At 42.3% G+C, this 13,143-nt stretch overlaps 1 protein-coding gene across 1 annotated transcript in view; it reads right to left on the bottom strand.

Moving 5' to 3' along the window:
* Smu1 (Smu1 spliceosomal factor) overlaps positions 1-13,143 on the bottom strand; it is a 77,725-nt gene that overhangs the window by 19,276 nt on the left and 45,306 nt on the right. The window contains exon 6 of the mRNA XM_067088967.1: positions 810-940. Within this exon, the coding sequence (XP_066945068.1) occupies positions 810-940 (131 nt within the window). The remainder of the gene's footprint in view (positions 1-809; positions 941-13,143) is intronic.

Here is a 13,143-nt window from a genome sequence, read left to right as displayed (position 1 = left end):
ATATTCTCTCATCTCAGTAAGAGAGAGAAACATTAAGTATTATTTCACCTTATTACATATTATTTAATCTTACAGTATTATTATTATTATTATTATTATTATTATTATTATTATTTAATCTTATTAATCTTAACAATATTTAAAAATTAGTAAATCATTATCATAAAAAATTTATTTAGGCATGAAAGTAACATCAAAATACAATAACTAGTTAATATTTCTCAACGAAGACATCTGCAAATGGGCAAGTTTTCCCACAAATAATTTTTAGATAGGTTCCACAGAAAATCCTGTGAATCGCCGAGTCTGCGAATCATGAGCCCGTAAATCTGGGGGATTTGCTGTATGGTCAAAATGGCATGTTAAAAATTTGCGAAAATTACAAGTCCAAGCGCCATACATTACTCTGATGTTGAATTTTGGAAAACTTGCAGACCAAAAGGTATCTCCTACTAGTCAACAGTTAGTTATCTGTAATTCTGTAAATGTTAAATTCATAGGTAATACATATACAGTAGTCCCTTAGTGGCTTGGCTGGCCAAATAACAATGGAAACCTGGAAAAGCAAAAATATGACTTTCAAAATATTCATCGTAGTCTTTAAGTTAAAGGGGCATTTATAATCCCACTTCACACTGTCCTTCCTTAATTGGTTTTAGGGTAGTTTAACCAGACCATTGCATCTCATTTCTAGACTCAGAGCACAGAAATGAAGTTGGACAGTTTGGTGAGATGAGAAATATAAGCCATAAATCAATACCCTTGGAGGCTGAATGGGTACTATGGACACTACAAAACTAACCAGTTACCTTGACTTGTCCGTTTTGGGAGCCAGTTGAAAGCATCTCCGAATCTCTGCTAAACGCCAGGCTTAAAACAGCAGCTTCCATCATCATGTAGGAGTCCTTCTCCTGGTACTTCAGATCTTTACGAATCTTACCTACAGAGAGTAAAATTCACTCAGACACACCATTACCTTTTTGGGCCTCCATATTATCTTACATTTGGCATATAATTTCCATCTGTAATGAGTGATACAAACAGTGTTTGCACAGTAAGTATTTCCAAGATAATTTATCTGCAATGAAACTTTAAATTTACTACTGACACAAAGGAGTCACGTTTCAAACATCTCTGGAGTTTGAAGTTATGTTCATGGCTAAAAAAAAAGGATAACAGTGTTACTGTAAGAGCTTTTGCGGCTAAGCCTAATACTTTCATATAATTTTTCTTTTTTTTTGAAAAGTCTGAACATTACAGTTCTACTGCACAAGATTGCTTCTGATATCTAGTGTCTTTATCTAGCTCAGACCTAAAGAAAACCAAGAAAAGAAGAGGAAAAAATATTAACAATGCTCAGCCACAATGGTGTACAGCGCTTCTACTCTCTCACAGAAATTTGAAGCATTTTTCATCTTTTTTGTGATGGTGATAAGTGAGAAAATGTTTGGCATTTAGGCATTTCTCCGGTTCTTTATTTGGTCTGAGGTTTCTAGGAAGCTACTTGGTATCAGACTTCAATACATTATCCTATTAGCAAGCATGTTTAAAACAGGTGGAAAACCAAGATAACTTCAAGTCCTGTGAGTTTAGCAAGTTATAAAGGAACAGAATAGCACAGACTTAGGCCAAAGGCCAAGTACTGGGACCTGTGAGGTCATTCAGCTCTGAGACAGAAATTGAGAGTAAAAAGGTTTGAAAGGTGTAACAGAGAAAAACCTTGAAGTTGCACTTGAATCAATTGTTAGGAGAGGGTGGAAAGTTAGATGGAAGAAAGAGAATATAAACGGAAGTACACTAAAGGGAATGAAAGGTGTTGCAGCTTGGCCGAAGGGACACTGCAAAGAATCTTAAGTAATGCCTACAGTGCACCGGTGAGGTGCACTGATGGAACTACAGTAGCCCCCTACAGGAAGTTCTATAAAAGAAATACTTCAGGAGTCTCTAAGAAATCTTTATGAAATATTATGGCAAAATACTAGCATAGTAAAGTATACAGTATTTATACAAGGAACTTAGGTTAAAGTGAATTGCTGCTATGCAGAAATGACATTTTTATGATAAAATAATGTTTTATATATACTTACCCAGTAATTACTTATCTATGAGTTTCTACTCGACGGCAGCTTAAATTTTGAAAATTTGCGGTAGCGCTACTCTTTTGTTTATGTAGGTGACTAGCCATAACCACTTTTGGGGTAAGAGAGAGGAATAACTCAGCCAAGAGCTCAATTTGTTGATGCCCCTAAAGTCCATATGAGGGGAGGAGGGCAAGCTCCATCCGTAACTACTGGTTAAGTATATACAAAAATTATATTTTAATGATAAAATAAGGTTTGTTCATACTTACCTGGCAGATATATATATAGCTGTATTTCTCCGAAATCCGACAGAATTTCAAAACTCGCGGCACACGCAGTGTGGCCAGGTGGTTAGTACTCATTCCCGCCGCTGGGAGGCGGGAATCGGGAACCATTCCCATTTTCTATTCAGATTTTCTAGTGCCACTGTCTCAAGAGGGGAGGCGGGAGGGCACTAAAAGTATATATATCTGCCAGGTAAGTATGAACAAACCTTATTTTATCATTAAAATATCATTTTGTTCATGACACTTACCTGCCAGATATATATAGCTGAATCCCACCGTAGGAGGTGGGAAGAGACAGAATAGGATTTAGGAAACAAATAAATGTAGGCGAATGACGCCTTGGTTCCTTACCTGTTAGCATAGCTGACTTCGAGGTTATCTGTCACCCAAGCCTGCTTCTGCTTATCCAGAGTCTCCAGCAAGGTAGGGACCTATAAAGCTGGAGAGATCCAGATGACCTGTCCAAGGGGGCGTGACCACAATAGGACTAGATCATGTTACCATACAGAGAGGGAGAAGGAGCAACGACCAACCACCTGACCGCCCTATCTAAGGTAAAAAAACCTAGCATAGGCTAAAAAATTGGGACGTCCACCTCAATGGCCACCCAACAACCAGAAATAAACAACAACAAGATTAAAAAATACTACCTAACCCCTAAAGGATAGGATGAGTATTGCCTTCTTCTCCCAACATTGTGTCTGCGGAAACGTACGGTCCCAGCGAAGAGCAGTCTTCAAATGTCGTCTTCACATCCCGCAAGTAATGCGAAGCGAACACTGAATTACTTCTCCAGAAGGTAGCACCAAGAATATCATTCAGAGACATATTCTTTTGGAAAGCCATCGAAGTCGCGATAGCTCTAACTTCATGAGCTTTTACTTTCAGAAGTCTCATGTCACCTTCTAGGCAGGAGGAATGAGCCTCTCGAATAGTACTTCTTAAAAAGAATGCTAAGGCATTCTTGGACATGGGAAGATCAGGTCTCTTCACCGAACACCACAGATTGTCCGATGAGCCTCTAGTTTTCTTGGTCTTGGCTAAGTAGAACTTAAGAGCCCTGACAGGACACAAGACTCTTTCTGACTCTTGCCCAAGTATTTCCGTCAAACCTTTGATTTCAAAAAGATTTGGGCCAAGGGTTTGAAGGATTTTCGTTCTTGGCTAAGAACAAAGGATTTAGGAGCATACAGCATTAGGACCCTAAAGCCAATATGTTTGCTAATAGCCTGCACTTCACTAATCCTCTTAGCTGTCGCCAGAGCCGTTAGGAAGACAGCTTTCCTCGTCACGTTCTTGAGGGAAGCCGAAGACAGAGGTTCAAAAGTACTAGACATAAGAAACTTCAGGACAACATCCAGATTCCAAGAAGGTGTCCTGAGTTGAGGAATTTTGACAGTCTCGAAGGATCTCAGTAGATCGTGAAGATCCTTGTTATCGCACAAGTTCAGGCCTCTGTGCCTAAAAACTGCCGATAACATACTTCTATAACCCTTAATAGTCGAGACTGCCAGTTTATTCTTATGCCTAAGATAAAAAGGAAGTCAGCTATTTGTGGTACAGAGGTCGTGGTCGAGGAAACTCCTTTACTCCTGCACCATCTTCTAAAAACAGACCACTTGTACTGGTAGACCGCATTCGAAGAAGGTCTCCTGGCATTGGCGATGGCCTTTGCCACAGCTCTAAAAGCCTCTTGCTCTGGCCAGCTTTGAGATAGTCTGAACGCAGTCAGACTCAGAGCGGAGAGGTTTTGGTGGAACCTTTCAAATGCGGCTGCTTGAGAAGGTCCACCCTCAATGGAAGCGTTCTTGGAAAGTCCACTAGGAAGGACAGGGTCTCTGGGAACCAATCCGCTGCTGGCCAGAAGGGGGCTATTAGAGTCATCCTTGCTCCTTCTGACGTTGCAAACTTCCTTATCACTTCTCCCAGGATCTTGAAGGGAGGGAAAGCGTAAAGGTCGAGGCCTTTCCAGTCCCAGAGGAGGGCGTCTATGGCTAACGCTCCTGGGTCTAGGACAGGAGAGCAATAAAGGGGAGTCTTGCCGTCCTGGACGTGGCAAAGAGGTCCACTAGAGGACGTCCCCAAATTCTCCACAACTCTAAACATACCTCCTTGTGAAGAGTCCACTCGGTCGGTAGCAGCTGATTTTGCCGACTGAGAAGGTCTGCTCGATATTCTCCACTCCCGCAATGAACCTCGTGAGAATAGTGACCCTTCGAGCATGAGTCCAGAGCAGGATCTCCCTCGCAAGGATGAACAGGAACGAGATCGAGTACCCCCTGTTTTTTGAGGTACGCTAGAGCTGTGGTATTGTCCGAATTGACTTGGACAATTCTGCCTGCAACTTGGGCTTCAAGAATTGAAGAGCCAGAAAGATAGCACCCAATTCCTTGAGATTTATGTGCCAGGACACCTGTTCCCCTCTCCAGGTGCCTGACACTTCCTCCCCCTCCTAGTGTTGCTCCCCATCCTTCCCTGGACGCGCGTCGGAAAACAACACTAGGTCGGGGCTCTGAAGGCGAAGAGAAACCCCTTCTGCAAGCTTCAAGGGGTCGAACCACCACTTCAGATGATCCTTGACAAAAGGAGATATCGTCAAAATCTCTTCCAGATTCTCCTTTTCCCTCCAGTTCTCCGCCAAGAAAAACTGGAGTGGTCTGAGATGGAGCCTCCCCAGGGAAACAAACTTCTCCAGCGAGGAAATGGTCCCCAGCAAACTCATCCATTCCCTCACCGAGCATGTTTCTTTCCCTAGAAAGGACGAAACTTTGCTTAAGCAAAGCCGTTGCCGTTCTCGGGATGGAAAAGCTCGAAAAGCCACTGAATCCATCTGAATCCCCAGATAGACGATGGACTGCGTCGGGATCAGATGGGACTTTTCTTGGTTCACAAGAAGTCCCAGGGACTTCGTCAAATTCAGCGTGAAAGTCAGGTCCTCCAGACACTTCTCCCGAGAAGAGGCTCGTATGAGCCAGTCGTCTAGGTAGAATGACACCCGAACACCCGCCAGGTGAAGCCACCAAGCAACGTTTTTCATGATCACCGTGAAGATCATGGGAGCGGTGCACAAACCAAGCAGAGAGCTCTGAACTGGAAGACTCGTCCCCCCAGCACAAATCTCAGGTACTTCCTTGATTGAGGATGAATGGGAACATGGAAGTACGCATCCTGTAAGTCCAGAGAGACCATCCAGTCCCCTGGTCTTAAAGCCCCTAGAACCGACTGGGGCGTTTCCATCTTGAATCTGTCCTTCGAAATAAAACGATTCAAGACGCTTACATCTAGGACCGGTCTCCACTCTCCCGACTGTTTCGGGACTAAGAAAAGCCTGTTGTAGAACCCCGGAGAATCCAACTTCAGAACTTGTTCCACGGCTCTCTTCTCTAACAACTGCTCCAGGAGGTCCAAAAGAATCTGTTGCTTCTCTCGGTGGTAAGACGGCGACAGATCCCTGGGCGACGTGCAAAGGGGTGGAAACATGAGAAAGGGGATCTTGTAACCTTTCTCTATGACAGTTAGTGACCATGCGTCCGCCCCTTTTGTTCTCCAGGCTCCCGCAAAATAAAAAAGCCTGGCTCCTACAGGTGTCTGGAGGTGAAAGAAGTCACTTTTTTCCCCTAGGTTTAGAGGGGGCCGCTCCTCTGGTGAAACCTCTTCCTCGCGGAGACGATCTAGAGGAAGAAGTTCCTCCACGAAAGGGCTTCTTCTTCCTGGAGGACAAAACTGAAGCAGAAGAAGAAGAAGAAGGAGCTGGAGGACGTCTAGAAGAATGAGCCAACAGATCTTGCGTGGCCTTCTCCTTAAGACTTGCGGAAATGTCCCGAATCAAGGACTGGGGGAACAGATGGTTGGACAAAGGAGCGAACAATAATTCTGCCCTTTGCGAAGGAGAGACAGACTTAGCAGTGAAGTCACAAAACAAGGCCCTCTTCTTTAAGAGGCCCGTACCAAAGTGAGACGCCAGTTCTTCAGATCCATCCCTAACTGCCTTGTCCATACAGTTAAGGACACTAGAGAGCTCCCCAAGGTAATAGAGTCCGAGCTTCAGAGCTTAAGATCTAAGGCCCCAAGCACCAGTCCAAAAAATTAAACACCTCCATGGTGCGGAAGAGACCTTTGAGATGATGGTCAGTCTCTGACAAGGTCCAAGAAACCTTAGCAGTAGGCAGATGAGACCTTCTGGAAGCGTCGACAAGACTGGTAAAATCCCCTTGAGAAGAGGAAGGAACTCTAGGGCTGAGATCTTCTCCCGTCTCATACCACATACCAGCCTTGCCTGAAAGCTTAGACGGAGGCACAGCGAAAGAGGTCTTGCCATGGGACTTCCGTTCCTCCATCCACACGTTGACTTTCTTGAAAGCCCTCTTGGTCGCCAACGAAGAAGTCATCTTCAAAAACCCCGGCGCTCTCCTAGCTTTGGAAGAAGCTAGCTGAGAAGGAGGAGAGAGAGGAGCCGAAGGTTTAAACTTGTCCCCGAACAAGTCTTTAAGCAAGCCGGTTAAAACTTGATAATCAGAAGAAGAGGAAGCAGACGAGAGCTCGACTTCAGCAGGATCCGATCGGCAGACACCTCTCCCCGCGACAGCCGGAGAAGCAACCGAGTCACCCAACACTTTAGGGGAACGAAGGCCTTGAGGTCCAATACGAAGAAGGGATCTTCTTTTCTCAGATGAAACGGAATGCCCGTAACGCCCTGAAGAGCAACCGAAGGAACGCCCTGAGGAGCGCCCTGGAGAGCGCCCTGAAGAGCGTCGTCACAGGCGCCACGCCCAAAAACCGAAGAGCGCCCTGTCGGCGGCCCTGTACAGAAGCGCCCTGAAGAGCGGCACCAAGCGCCACGGGAAGAAGCTCGCGAAGCGCCCTGTTGACGAGCGCCACGACGAGGAGCAAGAGAGCTAACAGGGCGACAAGGCGGCGACACAGGAGAAGGAGACGACGAAAGCGGAGCAGGAGAAGGAGACTTCCTTGATCTCTTGACAGGCAAAGTCAAGTCCTTGCGACGACGAGGAGCAGAGTCCTTTTCTGCAATAAGAGAAGACAACTGTCGCTGCATCTCCAACAAAATCTTCTTATGGAGAAGAATCATGTCTGGGAGGAGAGACAATCCTATGGGGGACGCCTTCTTCTTCCTCACAGGAGCAAGAAAAGTTTCTTCCTTAGAGCGGCTGGGGCGCTCCAAACATCCTCATCAGACGAAATCCTAGTCCTCTTCTGCGGTGGAAAAGCTTCAAAATAACTAGCCGACGAAGAAGACTGACGAAGCGTCCTCTTGAACACAGCTCCTCTTGAGAGGACGAGAGTCCTTACGAGAATTCCACCCCTTGCGCGGGGAGGACGCCTCGGAGGACTAAAAGCAGTCCTGAGAAAGCGGCGCGAAGCACGATCTCTGGCAGCCTGGGAAGCGACAACAGGACCTGCAGAAGGGACGTCAGATCGGGTGGAAGCCCCCGTAACCTTCTTGCGGCTTTCGACATGCCTTCTCCCTGAGTCCTGGGAGTCTGACAGCGGTCCAGGCCTAGAAGCATTATGGGGCCGATCTGACGCCCCCTCCACAACACTGGGGAGCACTACACTTCACAGCACTTTGGAGAGATGTCACTTTGTTCTCGAGCGCACGGATAGAACTCATGATCTGCGCCAGGCCGAACCCTCCACAGACACAATATCAGGGCCCGAAGGCAAAACCACAGGGACAGGTGCAACATCAACTACGTTAGGATTATCAGGAGAGGAAATAACCTGACTCTTGCACACACTCCTGGAGGAAGACCTCCTAACCCTGTCACGCTCCAACTTGCGAACATACGAATCGTAAGACTTCCAGCTCGCATCCGATAAAGGTTCACACTCCTTACATCGATCATCTATAAGACAAACATGCCCCCTACACCTCAAACAAACCGAGTGAGGGTCTACCGAAGCTTTCGGTAGCCTCACCTTACAATCACTCATACAACATACACGGAAACTAGCAGAACTAGAACCAGACATAGTTAAAGAGAGGTCATAAGCAAAATCCACAACAGTCCAGAAAAAGCGTGTGCCAATCCACAGTCCAAGAATCAAAACCAAAAGTCAAGAGAATACTTAAGTGGGAATAAGCAAGTTAACGAAATCCAGAGGCGGAGGTACTGTAACAGATGTTAACAGTACCGGCGACAGAGAAAATCTGAATAGAAAATGGGAATGGTTCCCGATTCCCGCCTCCCAGCGGCGGGAATGAGTACTAACCACCTGGCCACACTGCGTGTGCCGCGAGTTTTGAAATTCTGTCGGATTTCGGAGAAATACAGCTATATATATATCTGGCAGGTAAGTGTCATGAACAAACTTTATTTTATCATAAAAATGTCATTTTTATATAAGTAACTTAACCAGCAATTACCTAGCTGAATCCCTACTGACAGGACTTAACCAGTAATTACCTAGCTGAATCCCTACTGACAGGTAGTGGGATTCATAGACATACAGATCCCACAAACAATAATAAGCTAGTGAATTTGAGAACAGAATAAAAAATGGCCTAACATTGGCGGTATAGCCAGGTACTTCATAGCGAAGGAGGATTCCAATTGCTGACGAAGTATAAACAAGGTCTCTGTGCCGAAGGACATTCCCAAACGCCAAGAAAGCCAACAATAATACCCCTGCGCAGAGCACAGTACAAAAAACATCAAAACCAGAAAATAACAAACATCACCACCTACACCTTTCCATTAAAAAACAAAAAACCACCACCCAACACTAAAAAGCTGGTGGGCACTCCTGGTACATCGTATCCCCCAGCCTCCCCAAGGACTCAATCACCCTAATTCAAGGCAAAGAGATACAGTATATCAAGGAAGGATTATTTCCTACATTTCCCCCCCAAACACTACGCCAGCCACGGACAATGGTCCTAATGTACTGCACTTTTCATACACTGTCTCCACATCCTTTAAGTAGAACAAAAACTGATCTACATTTCCAGAATGTAGACTGAAGAATCGAAGTCATGGAAAGATTATGTTTAAAAACTACTGAAGTAGCGACTGCCTTCAGGTCATGGGCTCTTACCTTCAGGATAGGTAACTCATCCTCCTTAACCTGGGAGTGTGCCTCTACAATGAGGTCCTTCAAAAAGAATGAGAGTGGATTACTAGATAATGGTCTTGATGGATTCCTAACCAAGCACCATAAGTTATTTGCTGGGCCTCTGATTTTCTCAGTACGACGAAGAGAGTATCTGAGAGCTCTGACAGGGCACAGCACTCTTTCTTCTTCTTTTGTCCCTACAACGTCAGATAAGCTCTTAATCGAGAATGAATGAGGCCAGGGTTGCACTGGATTCTCATTCTTCGCGAGAAAACCTAAGAGAAAAGAAAACACTACATCCCCTTGGGAAAATCTAATCCGTTTGTCTATTGCATGGATTTCACTAACTCTTTTAGCCATAGCTAAGGCCACTAAGAAAAGAGTTTTGCATGCAATGTCCCTGAAGGACTCATGAGACATTTCAAGATTGTGTCCAAGTTCCAAGGGCATACTTCTTCTGATTTAAACTTGGCCGAGTCGAATGATTTCATCAGGTCAGAGAGGTCCTGGTTTGTAGAAATATCTATACCTCTATGCCTGAAAACTGAACTTAACATCAATCTACAGTCATGCCCCAAACTTATGCGACCTTAGATTTCAGAACCCCTCACGCAGGGCAACTTTTTGCGTAAGTTTGGCATGGTCTCTAAAATTGCTAATAAATGCTTATTTCTAAAGTTTAAACACTAAATATGACCCTAAAATGGCTCCGAAATTATTAAGCTAACTTTTAAATGAAATTAAAGTTACTGTAATTTCATTTAAAAGTCAGCTTAATACATTACCCTTAAAAAAAGAAATAAATGGTTGACATAAAAATAGAGTTGGAAGAGAATTTCTGTCTCTCCCCTTCCGATCGATCTATTTTGAGAAGTCTTCTCAACCTCTTTTAAATAACTTCTTTATTCTGCGTCTCTTTCTCTTTGTTCTGAAGTGATTTTTCATAAACAAACAGCATTTTTTATTTTGACTAATACAACTCTTATTGTGTTTCTATGTTTTAGAACATATTTGCCACACTAGCACATTTACACTTTGTAGACGGTACAGGTAAAATTAGATCAATTTAAACTATCTACTGTACAGGTAAAGACAAACAGAGAAATAGTAAGTTGTAAAAATGTGTGTGAGAGAGAGAGAGAGAGAGAGAGAGAGAGAGAGAGAGAGAGAGAGAGAGAGAGAGAGAGAGAGAGAGAGAGGTTGTCCTTACCTATGGGAGTGAAATTATTTACCAATTATTACGGAGACAGAGAGAATAACACGAAAGAGAGAGAGAGAGAGAGAGAGAGAGAGAGAGAGAGAGAGAGAGAGAGAGAGAGAGAGAGAGAGAGAGAGAGAGAGAGAGAGAGAAACCTTTGACCTGTTGATCAGCAACACTCCCCTTCTTGTCATGTTAACTTGACATGTCTGACAGCTTTGCCTTCGAGCTTCTTACAAAAGATGAAGGAAAGATATTTGTTTGTTTAAAATAAATATCACATACCAATTTTTTCATTACAGTTATATTATTATTATTAATTATTATCAATAATATTACAGTAAACCCCCGCATTCGCGGGGGATGCGTACCACACCCCGCGAATAGCTAAAACCCGCAAATACCTAGAACCCCTCTAAAAACACTCAGAACTGCTTATTTTGATAGTTCAAACACACACACAAAAAATAAAAACGCTTATACAGGTATTATCCTATTTATGATGGGGTTAGGTTCCAAAAAAAAAACCATCGTTTGTTGGAAAAAACTTATCTCTGGAAAAAACTTATCTCAAATATAGCCAAGCCTACACCAAGGTATTCGGTACCATGTATACATAATAGCCTACCATACACTATAAAGTACACTCTATCTGTACATGGTATAGTAATTATTAACATCAGCTAATTCTGGGGGTTAATGCAGAGTGACTTATGATAATTCCATACAAAGAGAAATTGAATAACAAACAAGAATTAGCTTAGCCTACACTATGGTATATCGCATACATATACGGTAGCCTAGCCTACATTATACTGTACTCTATATTCACATATTGTATTATACAAACATCAACATCACGAATATGCACCTTTTTCATGGATCTTTTAAAGTGTTATGCCATAATTCACTGTATCCAATAATATTGTATATACTCTTATATTGCTTTTGTATTATAAATTGCGATCATAGCGATCAATGTTTTGGATTTGGAAATCATTTACGTGGTAAGTTTATTTCGCCGTATTTAACTCAGTTCAGAGAGCTTTTCTTGCTTCTAGTTAGCATAAATGAATCTCTAGATACTTTATTTATATGGGACAAGGTTATTTTTCGTTATACAAAGTGTTTTCAAGTCGAAATATAACCTAAATACGTCCTGTTGTGAAATTAACTCTTTTATTTTTTTCGTTAATAGATGACGTTGGCCGTTTGGGGGCGTTTGTTTTGTGTAAAAAAAATCAAGATTCCGTTCGCTATTTTCACCTAATTTCATCATAATACGAGCTTTACGTATTTATCGTTTATTGGCGTAAAAATAGCAGTAATGTGTTCTTTCATGCCCAGTGGTTTTGATTAAAATACTTTCTCTCCAATTTTAATTATGGTCAAGTTTCATCCATGTTGCCAATGCATGACAATTTATGGTCATTAGCAGCTTGAACATTGTTCTCTCAGCTTCAGCTATAACTTGCAGCTTAAATTTAGCAGTATATTTCCTTACCAATTTTTTATCCATACCAAATAAGGGTACTGTATAATGTAAAAATATATCAGTCCTATTCTACTTAACGTCATTTGTACTATAACTACAGTAATTGTGTATTACTGTACGATGGTTGAAATACTGTACAAGCAAAACAGCTGTTGTTATCTAATTCGGTGATAAGCAAAACAACAGTTTATCAGTCGGTTGTTTATGGCTGTACTCATTTATGCAAGAGTATAACGTTACAAACAATACTTTTATCATTCTCTTTTACTTTTTTAACTAGAAGATGGGATAAAGAGATGGAGGAAAAGAAGTTGGTCTATTGTAATTTGGTCTCTCTCGTTGCCTGATTGTATACTGCTGCCTGCGCCCATGCAAAATTTCAAAATATTTTATAAATATCGTCATATTGGTATTAATTGCTTACCCATTGCAAAATCGAATTATCGTAAGGCGAATTATCGTAACTTGACCACTACCTGAGTATTCTAATAGTTTTATAACAAAAAGTGCATTTAGTCATGAAAATGAGATGAAAATATAGTAATTAGTGAACATTTCTGTGAAAAACACCCTAAATGGGCGAATTTTCAGCGAATAATGTGTATATATGTTCCATAGAGAAATCCGCGAATAGGCGAGTTTGCGAAACATGAGACCAAGAATACGGAGGGTTTAATGTATTATTATTATTATTATTTAATCTTATTAATCTTATTTGAAAATTAGTACTTCTTATTAGGTAAAAATTTATTTATCATACAAAACACATAAACAAGTACATGTACCATAAAAATTCCCTCATCTCAGTAAATGAGAGAGAGAGAGAGAGAGAGAGAGAGAGAGAGAGAGAGAGAGAGAGAGAGAGAGAGAGAGCTTGAAAACATATATTACATAAAAAATTAAGTATAAAACACTTTTGCATGGTTTCTCAGTATTCACAAATGTTCGCATGTCTGTGAAAAACTTGCGTATGACCATTAATTAGGTTCCAGTGAAAAGTTTGTGTCT

This window comes from Macrobrachium rosenbergii, chromosome 45 (genome assembly GCF_040412425.1).
Source record: "Macrobrachium rosenbergii isolate ZJJX-2024 chromosome 45, ASM4041242v1, whole genome shotgun sequence".
Classification (NCBI taxonomy): domain Eukaryota; kingdom Metazoa; phylum Arthropoda; class Malacostraca; order Decapoda; family Palaemonidae; genus Macrobrachium; species Macrobrachium rosenbergii.
The sequence above is the reverse complement of the archived record's forward strand: the minus strand, read 5'-3'. Positions and strand labels throughout refer to the sequence as shown.